Below are 21,644 nucleotides of genomic sequence, written 5' to 3'. Positions count from 1 at the left end.
ATGCCACCCGCTGAGCCTTTCTCGTTGACAAAGGACCCTGTAAGAGGACAGCAACCCGTGCGGCGAAGGTGTTTCGAGGTTCTAGATACCGCTGGCTTCTCCACAGGGACAACGAACATAGATACGCCACGCTCCAGCGGTGGACAACAAAAAAACGATGAGTGGCAGAAATGTGGGTCGCTGCGGACTCTGCGGTGTGCGCCCTGCTCGTCGCCTTGTACGCTTTGTGGGCGATAATGCACGGGGCCACTGGGAACAACAGGCCGTTCCTCCCAGTGCTGCTGCACCCAGTTTTCAATGACGCGCCGGCGGGAGCCAGGCATGAAAGATGCCTGACAAGATCACCACAGCCGCGAGCCTTCGTGCCACCGGTGCATTGTACTGGTACATGGAATGTTCTCTGCGTGTCAGACTCACATAAAGGGGCCGCAGTGCGCTTGTATGGAGTGCGCTTGTATACATGCGCCTTGCTCATCGTGTTTGGCGCACTTTTTCGGAGGGTGGTCACTCCCATTCCAAGTTCCTATCAGTTTAATCAATGTGGTATGCGCCTAGCGCTTTGTTCTCTTTTCGAAACTTCTTCGCGCAAAGAATTCGTAGCATTATGTAACTTCGAAACTCAGGAGTGAGGTATCTGATGCCAGTGGCAAGTCCTGCCTTTTCATCCTGCCTCCTGCAATGTCCTTACATTAACATAACGTGTGTATAAAACCATGCTATAGCTGGAAGCTATAGTTCGCTTCAGCTGGTGAACCATTGGCGTTTATCTATAAATTGGTGTTCACTGGTGTCTTGGCTACCGTATTGTTGGAACTAGATCTTACTAATGCACGTAGGGCTCTTTAACAGACCACCTGGCTAACGGAAGCCATCTCTGCTACAGCTTACAATATGCTGCGTTTATATGGTGCGAAAAAGTAAGCATAATATAGCTATGACGTTAGAATTGTCACTGCTGATTGTCTAATCTGCTTATTTTAATCTGCAGCGAAAGTACTCGAAACTTGGCGGTCCATCTCTTGGTGCGTTTGCAAGCTTTCTGGTTGGCCTAAAATGTCATGAGGAGGACAATCGATCAAGTGACAAATCATCCAGCCATATAACAAATCGTTCTCCCTGTCAGAAACTCGACGTTAACTAACAAACGTGAATAAACAAATACCACACATCTCTTCATGGGCCTATAAGTGGTCGGGCGTAAAGTGCAATATTCCCTTTAAATTTCCTAGCCAGCATGTGAAAATTTTCGAGTTCAAGATGAGAAGAAAAGTGTGGTCTTGCACATGCACTGCATGACAGATTTGATAAAATGTAGTAAAACGCCAAATCAACACCAAAATAGTAAAAAAAAAAAACGAAAAAGCTGCGGCAAAGTTCTGATTGAGAAGTAGGTATGGAAGGTGGTTGACCCTTATGGAACTCACCGTCCGCAAATGCTCATTGCTCACCACAAACTATCGCACTTAACATGAATACTCCTACATGGAAGTAAACAGGGTTAATCCTTTCTGTATAGAGTCTACTGCGCTAATAATCCCACGGCATCTTCCCACAATTCCGATGTCATCTTTAAATTCACTCCGTCAACAACTCCGTCCAGCTGCTTTCCACAGTTCTGCACTTTGAATCTCCCACTCAAACTCATATTTTCTCTGGTTTAAGCTAAAGAGCCACCGGACGAATTTATATATTAACTGGAAAAATAATGTTCTGTCATTGGGATCGCTTGGACTAGCTCCAGCAGCATACTTTTGCGTAAAGTGGGATTTTCCGGACGGAAGAACAGTTACGAAAAACCTAATTCTTCGCAACTAAATGAGGCATGCACGTCCCTTTCAATAGCCCGTTTCCTGAAGACGTGACCAGGGAACCAACAATGCTACGAAAGCCGCCTGACGCACGTAAATGAAATAAGAGCGCTTTCGCGGTCCGTTTAAAAGTCGACACTGTCTCATGAGTAAGGCAACGCAGCAGGGTATTCCGGACATGCCCCAGCAGCCAGTTCAAGCCACGCAGTGTGAAGCATTCGCACATCGCACGTTAAAGAAGTGACAAAGGGGAACCTAGAATAAAGATCTTATTTCACGACCTATCTTGCGTGTGTTACGGTTGGTAATTAAAGTCCATCAGACACATTGTTTGATGGCTGTCGGCCATGATGTCATAGATGTTATCTGTAAAAAAAAGAGGGCTAAAAGAATTAATCGGAAACGAGTGTTAAAGATATGTATTTTGTGATATTCTTTCAGCGATGTTTTCTTTTCCACCTCTCCCAATGAATATAGGCGCCGCCCTTGCCCTAAGCGTCGAAACACAGTAAATAACATGTGTCGCCGGATGGAGCAGAATAGGGAATTGAGCAACCGGTACAAGAAAAAGAATAATTCAGAATAGAATCATTTTACATAGCATTGACCCGTTTACGCTATGTTTAGTGCAGGAGCACGCTGTAAAAGAAACGAAAGATGGTGCCTCGCAGCATTAAATGCATTCCCTGTAAGAGTTCGCAAGCCGTAACAATAATGAATAGAGTCTCTCTTTTTCTTACCGGGGGTGCAGAACCCCGTATCCAGGGTGTAGTATTCATCGCTGTCCTAATTTTTGTTTCGTAAATGTGCCGTGACGCAGAAGGTAATTGCGAACCATTTATTGGGGGCTTTTCTTCGGAATCCACGCAGGCAACCTCTGGAGAGAGCAACGTTGGTCGCAAAGTTTTTTGATAACGCCAGGAAAGTGAAACTGCGGGTATAAAAGCCCAGCCGACTAAGTCAAAACTGAAAAACCAGGAAGCACTGGGATAATACGTGCGCAAGACGCCAACCTAAACAAATAAACATGTTTCGCTTGACTTGTAAACTTTTCGCTACAGTCCCATGCACAGCGCAAGGGACCTATGCAGTTTTTTAAAGCGTATGCCAGCGAGGAACTTAACACAAATCTTCTGCAACGGAACACGTCATCAGAGCGTTAAAAAAGGAGAAAAAGAGAACAAAGCATAAGCCTCCGCCTTCAAACTTTACCCCCGGATGTATTAAAAGCTGGTAAGTATGACGTTTTTCTCCATGCCATTTATAGATACGGGTGCATTGAATAACGTACGCATGACCTTTTAACGCAGACAAGCATTGCAGACAGAGCGTCTCGCAGATGAATAAAATTAGCGTCCTATCCCCTCCTACGGGCGTAGGCAATTCCTGTCAAATGACACCTACACCTCTGCAGCATAATGCAATTTGATATCGCGAAACCGGCCGCAGAAAAAAAAACCGACCACAAGAAACATCGCAACGAGATTCGAGAATAAACAGCAAGAAAGTATTCTCCTGTCTCGCAAGCGTATGAAAAGGGCACAAGATGACAGCGCAAGAGCTTCCATTTATATTCTTGTGCGCCTAAGTTGGGCACGACATGTACACTAAAAACAAAACACGGCACAAAAGCAAAGGCACTTTCCTCCTAACGCTCGCTGACTGTCAGCAAAAAAAAAAAAAAATGATAAACCAGCCGTGCTTAAACTACGTGCCTCTACGAGTGAGTAATGAACGTACTTGAAACGGCAGACATATTCACCTTTTGGTTAGCGGCCGGCTTCTCAAGCTCTAGGAATCCACTCGGACAACCGACGGCTACTTTGTTGCGTACAGCACTGGCGAAGGTAAAACCTCGCGACGGTGCGTTTGCCTCCAAAGGTATACTGCAAAACAAACTGATATTCTTGATAACCATCTTTATCAAAAATAATGCTCCAGAAATTCGGTGGCAAGTCATGCTCGAGATCGGTGTGTGGTGCGAAAATAACGCGCCAACACAGCTGCCATGTTCCTCTCCCGCATCGACAAGCAAGAAATGTTGCTTTGACGCACTGCACGCAACTTATAGCACGGCTCGAAGAGCGGGCAGCCTTCACCCGAGCGGCCCGCTCACCCACTCGGTCCATTCACAGCTCGTCCCGTTTTCTGACTCCAGTGTTAGAAGCAGCAGCAGCAGCAGCTATCACGGAGAGCCGAATTCGAATGTCCACCGCCGCCACCATCGTGACTTCCATCGTTGTACACTAACGCACAAATCAAGGTGACAGCCGTGCGACGGCTCGACAGTGCGCAGGGCGCTCGAACAAGAAGCGTAGAATGCACACGCAAGAAGCGCAGAATGCACACGACCCGGTTTCTTCTTGGTGCTTCGGGTCCTGCTTATCTTTCCTCTTTGACGAAGCCGGCTTTCTAAGCTTGCGCTTGCGCGTTGTCCTCTGGGCGCAAAGCACAGGCCCCGCTGTTTTCAAAGCGAGCGTGCTTCCATACAGCGAGCGACCTGCTGAAAGGAAGTGCTTTCAATGAGTCTTCGTTGGCGACCTGCGCGAGAGTGCACGGAGACCAATCGCCATGCCATTTTTCACGTGTCTAGGGTTCAAAAGGTTCGGAAAAGATCAACAAGGAGCTCTCTGTTCTTTTGAAGTGCATGTTTTTAGTGCGGCGCCACGACATGGTCGAATGAGCTTCATGAGGAAAGCAAGGCACAGCTAAGAACGCGTTTAAGATTGCCTGAGAGAAGGTCTAGCATGGACATCAAATTCAGAGATAAAGGAAGCGGCGTATAGTGATTTTTTTGTTTTCTCCGGTGATCTGGTGGCAATGCTTTCCTTTCACCAACGGCTCTGTGTTACGTTCAATGCATGAAAGTTGCAGAGTGTCGTACCCTGTTGACACTCGCTGCATAGCTTGCACGCAGCCTGGCAACATGCAAACTGGCTGAGGGCGCAACCTACGTGAAGCTCTGCTTTTTCGCTCGAGGAAGGTGTTCCAAGCTGTCAAGAAATCAAAAAGAACTAGGCCAATCAAGCATGTCAATCATGTATCTATTCAAAACAAGTATTACAATGAAAATTAAAAATTAGGCAATTTAATCCACAAGCGTCATATAAGTACATATTGCCTCCAAATGCAAGAAAATAGGTCCAGTCACCCGATTTCGTCTAAATCATTCTAGGATACCTGAATTACAAGGTATCATCAATTTCATATTCAGGCTTTGGCTGTTGGCTTCATTATAAATAGTATAGAATTCAAATCAGGTCTTATTTTTATAGTTATTATGGATTAAGCTGCGAGTTAGGGGATGGCAAGAATCCTTGAATGCGAATTTTGAGGCTTTTCTCCCTCTGTAAAGTACTCTGTACACTACAGTAGGACACAACATAAGAAAACAGCAGTTGGTAATAGTGGGCCACGGTCCGCAGCATCCTGTATTACTCCGCTAGCCAATCACAACGGTGTAAGAAATCACCTTTTTAATGTTTGACTTTATTAAGCAAGCCAGATATCAAAATTCTAGAGCTTTATTTCTGTTCTTGTCATTACCTTCTTCTTTAGGTAACAAGAAAAGTTTAAACAGCGGATTACAATGTTGTCGCGGAGGAATTCTGCGCGGTGGTCTTGAATGTGGGAGGAGCTTCACTGCAGACTTAAGTTGTATAGGACTATAGAAAGAGTGCATACTGCATTGGATCCCCGTGAGCACGAGTTTACGCTGCTAGCGCGCAGAAGCTTTCGACTGCAAAATGTTAGTTTACAGACCCCTCACACAACTCCTGTGTTGAGTTGTGGGATCCCGCTTCTATAAACACGCCACGCAAAACCACTGACTAACAATAATACATTTATGATTCTGATTCCGATTGTTAATCAGTGATTTGCAAAGCCAACGGTGGCTCAGCAGCACTATATCAACATGGACAGGCAGCACCCAGCCACTTCCACATTGTTTGATCGTTTTGCGGTTTTAGAGAGTGTAACTGCCCACAGCGACTCAGGCCATGAGGAACACCGTAATGGTGGGCTCCGGGCAATTTTGACAACCTGGAATTCTTTAACATGCAATGGCATCGCACAGTATACGGGCCCCTAGCATTTCGCCTCCATCGAAATGCGACCGCCGCGGTCGGGATCGAACCCGCGTCTTTCGGGTCATCAGCTCCGAGCACCGCAACCGCTGAGCCACCGCGGCGGCCACTTGCACAGTGTTAGGTACGGACTTTCGGCATGACCTTTTGGTAAAGGTCATACCGGAAGGAGGTAAAAAGGAATCGAGCGACCCTAATACGCCAAAATCGAGTACCTTAGGAAGCGTTTCTAGGCACACCTCTCGGGTGATTTCTCGTTTGCCGGACCTGCGTCGATGCAGAACAGTGGCGCTGGAAATATCAGAGGTCAGAGGTCATTGTAAACGGCGAGGGCCACGCCTGATGTGCGGCAAGAAGACGGCGGTGTGTGTCGATCAATCAGTGCGTTGACTTCACGCCAGGCGTTGCAGTCAGTGGGGATTAAAGCTGACAGTGGATGCCGGCCTGTCCATCATCTCGGTCTAAAAGGAAACTTTTAACAATTAAGAACACGGAAAGAACGGTGATTCGAAGGGAATACACGGCAAGGAAGCATCCACGCAAAAATTACAGGGATTCAAAAAAGCGCGTGGGCTTGTTTAACAATGAGCTGCCGTCGAAGTCGAACGCACGGCTGACAAGAGCCTGCCGTTAAGCTGACGTGTGTATTGACAGGCCGTCCTGAAGAATCCGTCGTGTCGCACGACCTTTGGCCTTTGTGGACTTCGAATCTTCCCTGTTTGTTCTCTTATATGTGCGTTTTAATATCGCATCGCGTCACCTTTGGACCTTCTGCTCGAAAATGTGTCTTCTTCGACCTTTTTATTCCTCGTGCATAGTCATTCACCTTTTATTCAGTCCTTAACCACCGCTCCGCTTATCGCATTAGATTCAAAAACGCAGTTCAAACTGTTGTCTTCCAGGCCCTTGCATGAGCGCGATGAAGCCAGCAGTCTGCAAAATCATCCGACTCGTTAGTACGCTCATCATTCATCTAACGCTACCGTGTTATTGCTCCTTCAAGTTCAGTTTATTACTTTTATTGTCCACTGATATCCATTGTTTGTGGTGCTTTGGTATATTAAGTGACTCCACTATATAACGTTATGTGGACGTAATTGTTGCAATCAACGATGGTACATTCAGCGCATTAGAGAAAATACACTGACGAAGGTCTCAATGCCAGTAAATGCGATGGGACCCTCGGCTAAACAAATTACACTGCTTTGAGAGGCCAATCCTCAGCCCTCCAAGGACATTACATGCTGGCCCGGCATACAAATCGGTAACTGCTGGCCGTTTTCAACTCATTCTACGATAATGACAAACCTTAGGCACTAACCTACGACACTGAGTTCCATCTCTTCATCAGCCATTCCTTTACGGTTGCAGGCGCAGAGGCAATCGTTTTTGAATCGGGCAGGATGAGCATGGCCGTGGGTTTGTGCGGGTTCAATAGCGCGTGTGCTGTAGGGGATAATGTGCGCATGGATGTCGCAATCATTAAATCGCATTGTGACGAGTATCTGGCCAGAGTACAGACCATTTCGAACGGCTAAACAGTGGAAAAATGCACATTACGCTTAAGGCAAGTTTATATTCTGTTATTCCCTTACAAAAAAAGTTTTAGTCTACAGAGTGTCCATAGACTTCGGTCTATCAAGTCTATAGACTGTCTATAGACAAGTCCGAGAGAACAGTCTATAGACAATGCAAATGCCATAGAGAGTCCATAGACAATCTATATATTTATGGCCATACACTTTTGGAAGACTTTTGTCTATAGAAAGTATATAGTCTATGAATAGACAAAAAGCTATATCTATAGGTAGTCAATAGAATTAATAAGAAGTCTATAGACTGTCCAAGACCATTTTTATAAGGGATTGCGCAAAGTCTAGGTCGCTTTTTCTTCGTTTTATCAATATAATCTCTCTCTCATACGCACATCTCAGCTGCAAAACAGAGAAAGTGGCAATTGGCAAAAAAAACTGCAAATCTGAGTTCTATTTACTCTTTGACAGCTTCCAGTTCCTGTCATTCCTTACGACATGAACATTTGCGAGTATCCAAAACGAAAACTACCCATCTTTTGTATCTTTAGAGGGATGCCCCTTTCCAGTGGAATCATTCTGTTCAACTTAACGGTCGCGAGTCGCTGCCCACGGTGTTGACTTTCAAAAGCCCCCCGCCTTTACGCGTCTTTGCTTTTTATCCCGGCGTAGAGAGGGGATCCACGATAGAGAGAAAGCAGGAAGATGGGATTCTTGACAACACAACACAAAATAAAGAGTGGAGGGGTAACCTCAGTCTGCTGTTCACTGGGGCAAGTGGATCGGGGCTTCCCCCGACCCCTGTTTATTTTATTTTGTGTTTCCTGCGTAAAGTGGTTATGCTAACAGTGTTTACGAGTCCGTAACGCGTACCCGGAAACAAGGAAGTCTACGCGGTGGGTCCACGGGTCGACGTTAGCGTCGTCCGTTAAGTGCCGTTAAGTTACGTAATGCTGTGCGTTGAGGCGCGGCAGTTTTGTAACTCATCCTTCACTGCGTTGAGTAGGGTATGGTGCGTTTTCACCGAAGTGCTATCGCCTTGTGCGTTTTGGTTATAAATCTGTGTGTAAACTGAATGTATATCAAAGTATTACATTTAGAGGGTGTCAAATACTCCAGCTTGCATAAAGGAAATGGTTTTCCTTAAGGAAAAAAACAGCTTGAACGTTAGGTAACAGCATGGCGGTTCCCCGTTCGCTTTTCAGCACTACGAGTAATAATGATTTTGAGACGAGGAATTTCATTGCCTTCACATCGTAAATCATTTCTCTGAAAAACGACAATTAAACCATGATAAATTCAAGCCCTTTGTACCTTGAGGCGGTTTTTTTTTGTGTGTGTGTGTGTGTGTACCTGAAAACACGTTGCATGAGAACCATCAAAACAGCTTTTTTAAAAACGCCGCCTAGGTGTCATCACACGACAAAAGTCGTTTTTGCTAACACTTTGCTTCGCAGCGCAATGCAGTATTATACAGTTCTTCGTTCAATGCAGAGAGCATAGGCTGATGACAAGATACTGACGGATCCCATAGCTGAAGGTCCAGCAATTCATACCAACTTTGAGAACAAGGTTAGAGTTCAAGTGAATAGGCAAAAAAAAAAAAAACTTTCCCGTCTGTATTCTCGACCTCGCTGTGATATTGTAGTCGCTCTATAGTAAAAGGGACTAAATTTGAAAGTTCTATTCTCCAATTTCACAGTGCAAAGCCTTCTAGGATAAACTGGCTTTTTTTTTTCAGTTCGTCAATTCCTCAATAACCTAGAAAGAACAACAAGCTTCTCTGCATACTAGTATATAGGCGCGACTCCGCGTTATTGTTCGGATCAGTCATCAATCCACTTATTAATTATTTTCCCTTTCACAATACGCATTCAGCTTAATCAATGATCTCTTCATTAAGCAAAGAGGGCTGGTCACGCACAGTCTCTCTTCACATCATGCTATCTTTCCTAACCTCATCGATCAACTACTCGTGCCAGAATACAGGAACTCATACATTTCATCACCGATGTAAATGGTGTACGGTCTCATAGAATTCACCGTTACTCTTTGTTCTCAGCACGACATCACCGGCAGAACGCTCAGCCTCAAAAGCATCCAAAGGATTCACTTGCGGCTTCCGAGTTTCACACAAAGCACCGCTTTCTCTTTCACATGTGCTGGTTCAGTCTGCTGGTAATCTTCGTGCACGTAGTGGTGCTCAGGTCTCGCTTAAATGAACCTTTGCTAAGTAGCTCACGTGAGTCATGTGCGGGCACGGGGCTTCATGTTGGCACTCACAGTGCCTTGCGCGCCGCAAGAACGAACAATACGAAGAGTGGTGAGGATGCCATTGATCTGGCTTTACGTATGCAACTGACCGTACATTTTTTCAGTACCTTCAATGCGAGCTCACGTGATTCAAAGAAGGAGCAACATTCTACTGAACTGCACTTTGTAAGCAACAATATTCAATTCGGGCTTTATTCCCTGAAGAATGAATCGATTGTACGGACCAAATGGAGGAGTTTCGCGCGACCTCTCAAGCTGGCTGCGCTGTATAGAACAGTTGTCCGCGTTATTCTTGTGGACGGCAAGCGACGCAGTTCTTTCGGTGAGCATTTCTTCTTTCTAATTGCAGCTAAAACATTGTAAACTTGTGGTTGCTGCCTAATTCATGCCTCTTTCTCTTCCCTGATGTCATGAAGCATAAGAAAGGATAAAGGTATAAAACATCACTAAAAGGTTTTTGCATTCCGAAAACAAACATAACAGGCACTTGAGCATTTCGAACTATCTGCGAAGATTATTTTGCAAGCAGCGCTAAATAATTCCAGACGTTCTCACAGTTCCCGTGCGTGGCTCTGTGAAGAAACAACAGGTATGAAGACACGCAGAGTTCGACCGTGCTTAATTTTGACAAATATATTGTGCACGACTGATAAAGGCCAAAGAAGAAGCGTTGATTTAATTGTGTACACAACGCAAATACGCGTTCCTGAAGAAAACAATATGACAAAGTCTTTGTTTGTAGTGCAGCCATATAGGACATCGGCCCGAGCCTTAACCTAAATTATTAAAATAAAAATTGGAGGAGACACTTTAAGCTCCGCCTTCAGGGTATGACGATATAGCGGAAGGGGCCAATTCCCATGTATGCAGAAGGTAATTCTCTACTGTACATTCATAGATCGTTGGTTCTCTTCATGCACCTTCTGGCGCAGTGGTGGAGCGGTTAAGCGCTGCGCCACTGCCCAGCGATGGCAGGTGCTCCCAGCGGTGGGCCTTGTGCGGCCCAGATTGCTCTTCCCGAGCGACCAGCCATTAATTTAACCGCAACCTGCCACGGTGGGCAGTTTGCTCGCAATCCGGTGGGCAGGTTGTGATGAGGCCACAAGGTCACGTGACCTGGGCGGTCCACCTGCCTCCCTGGTTGCTCTCTGGGGACCATCTACCGGAGCCATGGCAGCGATTTTTTGCTCACAACGCCGACAACGCCAACGCCGGATTTTCTGCTCAACGGGGGCTTTAACGCTATCAAGTTAAAAAAGGCTGGAAAATCTACCACCGTCTAAGCTAGTCGATGTGTTCTTGGCGGTAAACGGTGCAAAGAGACAGGAGAAGGACCAGGAAAAAAAATCTACAGCAAGAATGTCTTCTTTAATTTGGATTGCAGTTTATTTGCATGGTCATAATTTATAGAGACACGAACTCGGGAGTACTCCGCCGCAGGACATTGTCACAATAATTTCAATATGCGCGGAGCAAGTATGGTTCCTACTAAAACTGAAAACAAAACTCAGAGAGATAAATAAAACGTCATTGACCTCCGTGAGTGTAAGCCAAGCTTGACGGACTCTATTTTCCCGCACAGGCCCTCCAGCCTGAATAAGCGCCCATTCCCTCGGCCTTCCACTGCTCTTGTTCTCTCTTAATCAATACTCAATGCCAGCGTTCTCTGTTTTTATCGCTGCTCGGAAGATCGGGAATATGTGTGTGTACATGGGTCTTCAGCAACCTCCATAACAGCTGAAAACTGAGAGTTTCTAGGCTATATTATTTTTTTTTCGCAGCCCTACTAACCAGCCCCCCAAGAAAGCTAATGTCCGAGATGTCTTGGCTGTTTCCTCTCATGGCAGGCCAACAAATAGGCGTGTTCTACCACGCCACTTCGTTGTACTTGGTTTGGGAGTCTAGAACGCTTGCAGCTCGATTTGAGGCAGTCATCCAAATAAAGCTAGGGGAGTAGAGTTGAGCTTCGTTTGGCGAGCGAACACTTGGTTCTTACTGTGTGACTGGGTCACTGCGCTGAATGACAGTGACTCGCGAAGTTCGACTCAGAGATACCTGCTCCAATTCTTCGTGTCCTCTTCCGAAGTTTAAGCGCACCAGGTAACGTGCGGCAATCGTGTTTAGTGGACTGCGCACCCACGGCTTGTCGTTGGCTGATGGTTTGCGGGTCCTTACCGGCTCAATGTCTCCAGTGCTGACCTATATTTCCTTCGACAGAAGTCTCCAGGACACGTGAGCGGCATTCGAACCGAGAGCTGTTCTGTTACTGTACGCCTCAAGACCGCACTTGTGGTGAAGGTCACACTAGCGTGCTGTAATCTGTGGCAGTCAAATGAGATGATAGACACGGCTAATCGCTTTTAGCGCCTTCTGGAGATTTTGTCCCCTAGGGTGCATGAGGATCCCGCGTGGTGTGGTATCGCAAATTAAGCTCTCTTTAACGCGGCAGCACTTAGGTTCCCATCTAGCAAAACGACCCGGTTTCTCCGTAACGAAATTCCCCGATTGATCAAGGGGGTCGCGACGTCATCAGCGCCGCCAAGTTTAAAAATGTGAGGAAAAGAAAGCTCGAGTACCTTCCCTTGGACTATCCTATGGGAGTGTACTCCCTCAGCCCACCCTTCCAACTTAACCCATCCGCTAATCCTCACTAATCCTCCTTACTCTAAATTCGTGGAGTCCTTTTGAATATGTGAGGTGGGACAACTTTCAAATCCTACTGCATTTTCTTCCCAAAGAGTGTGATTAAGGAGGCCGAAAGTGTTTCCATGTGCGAACGCGGGATTTTTTTTCCAGCTCTCCTTACCTCCTGACAATTTCGAAGAGGCCCTACGCTCCTATTATAAGCGCGTGGGCTCCGATCAACACCAAGAAAGAATGGAATCTTTTCTGCCTATATCCCCCTCTCCACGTGTAGAACAGCACACCTGCAATATGCCTGGCTAAGCTCTTTGCCTTTCCTTTCACCCTTCGCTCTCTCTCTCTCTCAAGCAAGACCCACAACGTGACATATGAAATGCTGGCATGCAGACTGCCTCTCATCGCTATCATCGTGTGCCTCGGTATATCTGGAAAGGAGAAAGTCATCCCAAATTTATATTCAATCATCTCTGTACTGCACCAGCAACGGCCTTATACCCCGACATAAGGAACCCCAGGTGGTCTAAATTAATCCGGAGGCCTCTACTACGGCGTCCCTCATAGCCAATGTGCCGTCTCAGGAAGTTAAACCTCACAATTCACGAAAATTAATTATCGGTATTAAGTGTTTCATCAATTATCCCATAAATACCATCTATGCGCTACAAGCGCCCGCCAACCATACTGCTTGGATATAATCTTCGCAAAATTCTTGATGATTCCTTTCGAACCTAGTTTCATATTCGGCGAAAACCTGCAGTACTAACCAAACCATTAATATGACCAATGTAGCTTCGATTCTTGTGGAGCGGACGAAAACCCCCGTACCTAGTCTTCTACAACAGTTCCGAGTCTACCAAGTTCGCCTATGATCCCTGCAATGCGGCTTTCATAGCATTCCCAGCGTTTCAAATCTCCGGAGGACGTGCGAAAACTTCCGTCGCTCTTTCTCCAGAGCTTTGAGAGTCAGGGCTGCTTCTAAACTTCCTCTGCAAGGCTCGACAGCTAAGCCAGTGGAATGGGAACTTTCTAAAGGGATGGCGTACCTAACAAGTCATTTTACCGAATGGGCCCAGATCAAGTGTTCCCTTCTTTGGCGCACTATGGGCATGACTTCATGCTGCAAAAAAAAAAAAAAAAGAAGGCAACAAAAATAGGTATCTGAACTGCATTTCCCCTCATATCTATGTAATCACATAACGCTAGCGAATTACACCATCAGGAAGACAGCAGGTGAGCATCGGCAAATGCAAGGCGCATAGTACGGTGCGTTATGCTTCCGGGAAGGCGACGCTTTCACCTTCTACCCACGCTCTTCAAAGGAGCTGTCAATAAGACCCGTTGAGCGGCAAAGAATATCGCGTCAAAGTATGGTTCATCACCGGAAAGGACAGCCACCTCCAGCGAGGGCACGCCTCTCAGCAGCTTCATCGGAAGCGAGCTATATTGATGGCAGAACGGCTCAGCGATGGCTTCCGCCGGTCTCCTTCAAGCTGTGGAGCAATGTAAAAACATGAATGAGGCGAGGACAAATAGGTGCCGCTTAATTAGGCCGCCCCTCCTCCGACAAGGCCCATCTGCATGCCTCTGGACGGCCTGTCGCTGCATGCTGCCTACGCGTTTTCATCGTTCAAGTGAGATACAAGCTCCCGCTTTTCTATCGTATTGTAAAACTTACACTCACTGATCAGGTCAAGAATAAAAGCACCGTTCTGGAACGCAGACGACGAATTTTCGTCGGATTCTAATCTTCCGCAACAATCTTTTTTATTCCGTTAACCTTCTTTGTTTACTTGTCCTTCGGCATAGTCCACGTTTACATATTTTAAGCACCGAAATTTTTTCAAAACAGAGAAGACTTAGTGTTTGCGGAAATTCACTTGACAAGAACGATACAAATACCAAGAGACAGTAGGTTGAAACCAAAAGATAAACCCTATCAAGATAGTAGATTAAAACCCAGTAAACTGTTAGGGTATAACTGGGAGGGTATACCAATAAACATGAGAGCAAAATTTGGCAAATACTTGGCAAAGGATTATACTTTACCGGATGACAAGCGGATTATAGAACGTATTTTATTGAGGGCTATGTGCAAGTCCCAAACATCTAAACCTACCGCCAAAAAGTGGCACTTAATTTATCCCTGTGCCTGCGCACAGAAATCTTCCAGAGAGCGCACTATCTTCGGGTAACAATTTTCCTCTGACTCAATCTCCTAGCACTCCTCAGTAAGTCCCCCCCCCCTTCGCCTTTTTCCTATGCACTAAAATTACCTTGGGCCCCTCCCGAAGAAAATTTATGGCTATATGACGGAAGAATGACAAAGAAAAAGCAGCCCGTGGCAGTTACGTGTCATGGATTCAAATTATACAACTTTCAGGGTATTTAGTAGTGATTACGCTTAATTACAAACTTTTCCACCTAATTTGACACAAATCCGATGTTTTTCCAACCATTCTGTGGCAATTTTCACTATGCCGTGACGACTTCTGGTGGATGTGACGTCACATTGTTCCCATGGCTATATCGACGTCCACGCTATTTCGACGCAATTTCGACATTTTCGCCTATAATTAATTAACTATTTAATCTACAGTCATGAAACTTGGCTGCTTCATCCTCTATCTGAGGCAACCATTCGTTTTCTTCTATCTTTTTTAGTTCCCGACTTAAACGCATGTGACATGCTTTGCTAACGGAGGACAGTATGAGCCATTAAAGGCTTTCGTCTTAATAAGGCGGAAACATTAGTTAGGTGGCCGCAATTCATAGCTGAACGCGTAACAGCTATAACTCACTCGTAGAGAGTCTTAGGCTTGGGTGGCATGCGGTACGCTGCGATTACCGTATACCTATCACAGTTACCGTAAAGACACTGGGACGACTAACGACACTGGCTAATGCGGTGACCGCTCTCCACATTCGACACCCCTCCTGCTGCAGAAATACAGCTTCAAGACGCTGAAACCCTTGTACAAAACGCATAATAAATTATAACGACAAGTTTCAACACATCCACGTTTCTCTGCTCACGTAGTTATCGCATGGCGCCGAACGATCTAAAATGACTTGTCATCAGCACATTTTGCTAGAACCAGCAGCAGCGAGACACCGCAGAGGATGGCGTGAAGTCTTCCATTTATTTTTTGTTTGTATGATTTTTTTTACTTGAGCCGACTTCGAAGAGAACGCCTCCGTCTTTGACAGCCCCGCTCTTCCCAGCGTCATCCCACGTTCGTCGCTCATCAACACGTGATGGATGGGTGCTCCATTTTCTCATTGGTCGTCGGGTCCTTCGTCGACTACTTCCTTCCTTTTTCAGTATCTCCCTCTCTCTCCCCCCGTCCTCTCTTTCTTTTTCCATCTCTCTTTTCTGTGCCTGCGCGTGCACAGCGCGTCTGCATTGTTATTCATCCCGTTCGACTCTTCGACAGCAACGTGCCGACGCGACTTCGCCTGTCAGACCGCTTAGACCAGGCCTACGTACAGTGTAGACGGTGTTGTTGTATCCCGAGTGCGGCGAAGAAGACGTCGTTTATTTCGGGGCGTGTGCTTTCGTAGGCAGACCCTTTCGGAGAAGAAAGGAAGCGTTTCTCTCTGTTCCAGTCCTCTTCTTGTTGTTCCTTCACGAAGCTAGTCAAACCGTTTTTTCGTGCGTTCTGTATAGGACCGGAGAAGACGAGCTCTTCCGCGTTGTGCGTCAATGACTTCACACACGCCGTTGCAGTGGCTGCTCTTGTTTGTTGAGTTCACTGACGTGGGCGGCTGCACGGGATTGAAGGAGAAGCCTCTGCTCCCAGTGAAACAAGTGGAGAGGGCGTGGTAAAGCGGTCGAAGACACGAAAAACTCCGCAATACTACAGGAGACCACTCGGCAATGCACTGTTCCGGACAAGACAATGTTTGCTTGCAGCTCACAGAAAAACTGCAACGACGGGTCAAATCATGCTGTTTAGAAACTCGTGGAAGCTCCTATACACTCTAAACACGAATACAGACTTCTGTCTCTCAAGTCTGTAGACCCTCTATAGACAAATCCTAGGGAACAGTCTATAGGCAATAAAAATGCTATAAACAGTCTACAGACAATCTATACATTTATGGACATATACTTCTGATAGATTTTGTCGATAGACTACGAATAGACAAAAGGAAATATCTATAGGAAGGCAATAGAGGCTATAAGAAGTCTATAGACTGTCTATAGATAATTCTTGTAAGGGGGGGGGGAATGAAGAGGGAGAAAGCTGTCCTCTAGCACGCTCCATTTTATCAAGGAGAGTGCGCTAGAGGACATCTTACTCACTTTTTACTCCTCTCTGTTTAAAGTGTAGGCTTGTGGAAGCTAAACAGCTAGACGGGAATAAAGGCAGAAAAGGTTTCATTGCCATATGCAGTGCCAACTATAAGCCAATAGCAGAGTCGATGAAGGGAATGCTACCGTGATGAAGCTGTACCGCAGATGTATTTAACATCAGCACAAGCGCCTTCCCAGGGAGCACCTAACTCGCACAAATATCCAGCGGACTTTGTTCTCTGCAACGAGAGCTAACTGCTTCGATTTTCGGCACCATTGAGCTCGCTCTGCTTCTAAAACTGAGTTCCTAGCACATGCCGTTCATTTGAAGTTTATTTAAGCGTGATAGTGCCTACACGCATGCTGCTGTTGTGTGTACTACACCAGAAAAGATGTGTACGCTGCGCTAAACTATACTGCTTATTCAATTCGGAAACTTCTTACCCATCGCATTCAGTAAACTATTATTTACACCCCACCAAAAAAAAAATCGCTTCAATTCATTTCTCTCGTTGGTCTGTCATTGGCGCTGTCGACCAACACTATCCTGCTGCGCTGTCATGCCGCACGTCTTTTCATTTTTTTTTATGTCCAATCATTAAAGCCCTCATAACTCACAAATTATAGAACGAGAGCTCTTGGAAGCTTGTGCAATATAATGGAAACACACCGCTGGTTGGAAACAACGGAGCAGCACAATAAAGCGCCATCCTTGGTCAACGGCCCGTAAATCGTGACGGGGGTAGCCCCTTCATAGCGTCCCAGATTCATCCGCACAAAGAGCGGGCAACGTACTCGTAAGACGGTTCGTCCCTCTTGAAAGATTCAGCTTGCCTACAGAAGATGAAAGGGCGGACATTTTTCGGAACTAGAGGGGACCTCGCATCCCCGATCTGCGACGACCCCGTCCGAGCTTGAATCTCGCGCCGACTTGACGGATAAGTGGACGGACCGCACAGAGCGGAACGGAGTGATTCTGTGGTCCCGGTTCTATCTGACGTCCCGCTTCCCACGCGGACAACGAAAGAGACCGCCCTCAGACCTCCCTAGAGGGCACTCGAACAGTCGTGCCCACGTAAGCTCGCGTTTTTAAGTGGATTTCATGCGACGCCATTGTGTGTGTGTTATCTTTTTCTAATTAATCTTGATTACAAAACAGCGACGTTGAATAGTGTCGCCGGAGTGTCCTAGCCTCATTCCACTGCTCGCTGCGCATGGGTTCTCTTTAAAAACTGTTCAGCGCTGGGTAAGCTGCTGTAGAGCTGGGATTAGCTTACTGCGTGTTGAATCTACAAAGGCTTTCTCTCCGTAATTTCGTAATCATTACTGCTGAATGGAGCACTTTCGAGTTCCTTGTGTGCCACTTTTCTGAAGCCGGTGCGTCTGTAGAACTTGTATACAGATCATTCATTCATTCATTCATTCATTCATTCATTCATTCATTCATTCATTCATTCATTCATTCATTCATTCATTCATTCATTCATTTCTTTTCGGGCATGAAAATTGACGGCAAACCGTGATCACTGATGATGCGATGTTGTTGGCCATGATATCGACATGTCACCTACCAGCCAATCTGGATTGGCTTACTAATGCGTGGGATCAGCTTACTACGCGTTGAATCCGCAAAGCTTTCCTTCCGTAATTTCGTAATCATTAGTTCTGAATGGAGCACTTTCGAGCTGCATGTGTGCCACTTTTCTGAAGCCGGTGAGCCTGTAGAACTCGTATACAGACATTTTTCATTCATTCATTCATTCATTCATTCATTCATTCATTCATTCATTCATTCATTCATTCATTCATTCATTCATTCATTTCTTTTCGTCTCTAGAACTTGACGGTCAATCGCGATCGCTGACGATGCGGTGGTGTTGGCCATGATATCATCTACGAACCAATCTTAGACACAGGGAAGATTTATGCTTACGGCACCAAAGACGGAATTAGCAAAAATCTTTAGTTGCACAAGTGACTCTGGAATTATTGCACCGTCCTATTTTGGTAAACAACATCATCATAGTCAAGACCACACATTAGTACATGCTTCCTGAATCCGGCACGTGCTTAGCTATGCTTGTACCCTACTGCATGATTTTAGCGGGACAGAAAATGTAACCTGCCTCTCTCATATCTGTCATAAAACAAATGAGTGGATCTGCTTCCTCAGCTGCTGGGAATTCGGACGCAACTTTTCGCAATAGAGGTGAGCGGCCTGGCTGAAGCTCAACTCCTCTCCGTATACTTCCGCAAAACTCGCCGAGCGTGGTGTGGCAGCCTGCCATTATAGGCGTCATTTCCGCATCTCGACTCCGTGTGGCCAGGGAAGAGCGGCTTTTGTTGCTTGTGGCGCGCCTGTGCAACCCCCCCCCCCCCCCCCCCCTACATTTCCACTTATCGCAGAGTTCGTGGCTTTATTCGACGCGCCCATAAGGCCACGCCTCTTGAATTCCTCTGCCTTGTGGCAGGCAATGTTCCTTTGCCTCGCAAGGCGAATCTTGAATATGGCCCACATCTTCCTGACTGACGGCCATGCAAGCCTTATCTTTTTTTCATGCATGTAACTATTTTTTAGCGATTTGTAGATGATTACATAGGAAATGGTGTGACTAGCAGTGAAACACTGCGGTTTTTGTTGTAACCATGCAGCGATAATAGATAACTGAAGAAGTATCTTGTGGCAGCTTTCTGCCCGGTTCATTGTTTTTTTTTTTTTCCTTTTTTGGCTGTTGTTGAGCATCGCCTGCGATAATCAGGACAGACGAATCGCATGGCAGCCAGGATGTCAGAGGAATAGGAGCCAGTTGCGGAGGAAAGAATGAACCGGAAAAACAGTTGTAAGTAAGCGAGAACGATGGTTTGCCTAACATTTCATTCTTTTTCACTCGCTCTCTGTGCGCTAAAGCACCAAGGCATTCAAAGATCAAGCTTTTTTTTTTTTTTGCCTCAATCTCGACTGCGGTGTAAAGGTTACAGAACGAGACCTAATAGACATAACGTTTACGAAGTACCTTCACTGACATGAAATGCCAATGCGTTATTCATTCCAGCAGGACCCAGAAGTAAGTATGGCTGCGCCTTTAAAACAAAAGCCAGTTGTGCCATCTTCGAATTCTTTAATGGCGGCTGTAGCAGAACTCTAACTTAGAAAGCTAGCAGACGTACTTTTCATGATTGTGAAATTTATTCCCGTTACAAATTGACGTATTCCTAAATAACGATTTGCAAAATTTTAAAACCCTACAAATTTGCGCAATAATTGCGCTAAAAAAATCAAGCGCCCCAATTAAAACGAAGTCCTCTCAGCAGTCTTTAGATTAAGAATTTTTTGTAATGCAGTAATTTCTGTTTTCGAGAATTTCCCTTCGACAACCGTTCTACAATCGAAGTGTGGCGGCTGTAGCTGCGATGATGATGAAGATTATTATCATAATCACGACGAAGACAACATCACATAAGCCAGCAGTCTGCATTTTACTGACGATGAAATTGTCCATGGTCTGTGCAGCCTATTCGATCCAAAATGCCTATTGCGATGCTAGCTCTTCACACAAGCTACGCGGACAACGTTGTGCTGTTGGAAACCTGCCACATAGCGGTCATCTCCGCTAAGCAGCCCAGATAAAACACCGCGGGCTACGCCGACATAAACACACATACGTACACACATACGTACACACATACGTACACACATTTGCACACACACACACACTACACATACACATGGCGCTACCGGTCGTCCTTCGCCTTCTACTACTACGATGCGCAACTTCCATTGTGGGCCGTCAACTTTCCCCAATCCCCTTCTACATATGGATGAAGCCGGCGAGCGTTGGCAAATTTTGTCGCTCACCGCTCCGCGATGCCCCGTTTCCGTAGGTCAGAGGAGATGAAAAACGAGATAGAGAAAGTGCTTCACGGAGTAGGAAAGGAATTTAAAAAAAAAGACAAATCCTGCGGGAATGAATATCATAAGTGGCGGACATAAAGACCTCACCAGCATACGGCTGCAAGTAAACGTGAGCTGGCTCGAATAGCGGACACGCATGGTGAGATTCCAAAAAATTTTCCACGTTGGAAAATAATGTATGGGGCCACAGTAGGGATTTTTCAATACCTTTACTTTTCTATTATTTTTTAATTATGCCACGTGACGACAGTTTTTCACCACACATTCTTTATACCTCATCTGCCAGCTCCTCTTCTATGCTTTAAATATTTATTTGTTCTTGCTCAATTTATTACAGCTGGGATTGCCTCGCTATGTAAGTCCCTAAGGCGGGATTCAGGAATACAACACATTCATATGTAACAGGCAGGTCATTCGGTACGTTCGGCGAATTTCCTTAAGGTACTAAAAAATTCCTGGCGTGGAACAATTAATGTCTTGCTCATAGAACCAGTTTAAGTCTACCTCAACAGCGAACAATTCTCTGAAAATATATTAAAAAAAATAATGGCCAACAAACGAGTTCCAAGCGGTGATCGCCTGCTTGATCGAAGCATTTGCAGGACTGCGCAAATAAATAAAACAACTAACCCCTCTTTCATCGCGCTCTCGGAGTTCAGTCTGCTCACCGCAGCTTCTTCATTTTCCTGAATCGCAACACGATCAGGCTGGCTGAGAATGGCGTCTCACTAAAATCAGTACCGTGGTTTCGCTCATATATGTGCCGCGTGACCCTGGTATGTGATGACGTCACTTGACGCGGACGGCGACCGCGTGATCTCTAGGAATGGGAGAGGGCGGAGGTCTTCTTAACAAGACGCTGTGAAATGACGCGTTCGGTTACGGAATAGGATGCAATCCTTACTGGGTTATCATGAAGGAAGATGGAGACCATTGCTTTCCTTTCCGTTCCAACTTGCGATGGCCCGCGAGAAAATTTTCGATTGGAAATGGTTAGCAACGCGACGCAAACGTCTTTCCGAGAAACATGTCGTCGTCGAGTCCTTTTTGTTCCGGGTATGCATCTCACCACTAACTTTAGTGCCTTGC

The 21,644-nt window shown here is 45.8% G+C and overlaps 1 protein-coding gene across 2 annotated transcripts in view; it reads right to left on the bottom strand.

Moving 5' to 3' along the window:
- LOC149335834 (prolyl 4-hydroxylase subunit alpha-2-like) overlaps nt 1-21,644 on the bottom strand; it is a 191,192-nt gene that overhangs the window by 159,262 nt on the left and 10,286 nt on the right. The window contains exon 1 of one of the 2 annotated variants that reach the window (XM_089552397.1): nt 21,186-21,259. The exons of the other annotated variant lie outside the window; for it this stretch is intronic. Coding sequence (XP_089408523.1) covers nt 21,186-21,196 — 11 coding nt within the window. The 5' untranslated portion in view covers nt 21,197-21,259. Of the gene's footprint in view, nt 1-21,185; nt 21,260-21,644 lie in introns of those variants that run through there. 2 annotated transcript variants of the gene reach the window in all.

This window comes from Amblyomma mixtum, chromosome 7 (genome assembly GCF_055824585.1).
Source record: "Amblyomma mixtum isolate Tamu chromosome 7, ASM5582458v1, whole genome shotgun sequence".
NCBI lineage: Eukaryota > Metazoa > Arthropoda > Arachnida > Ixodida > Ixodidae > Amblyomma > Amblyomma mixtum.
The sequence above is the reverse complement of the archived record's forward strand: the minus strand, read 5'-3'. Positions and strand labels throughout refer to the sequence as shown.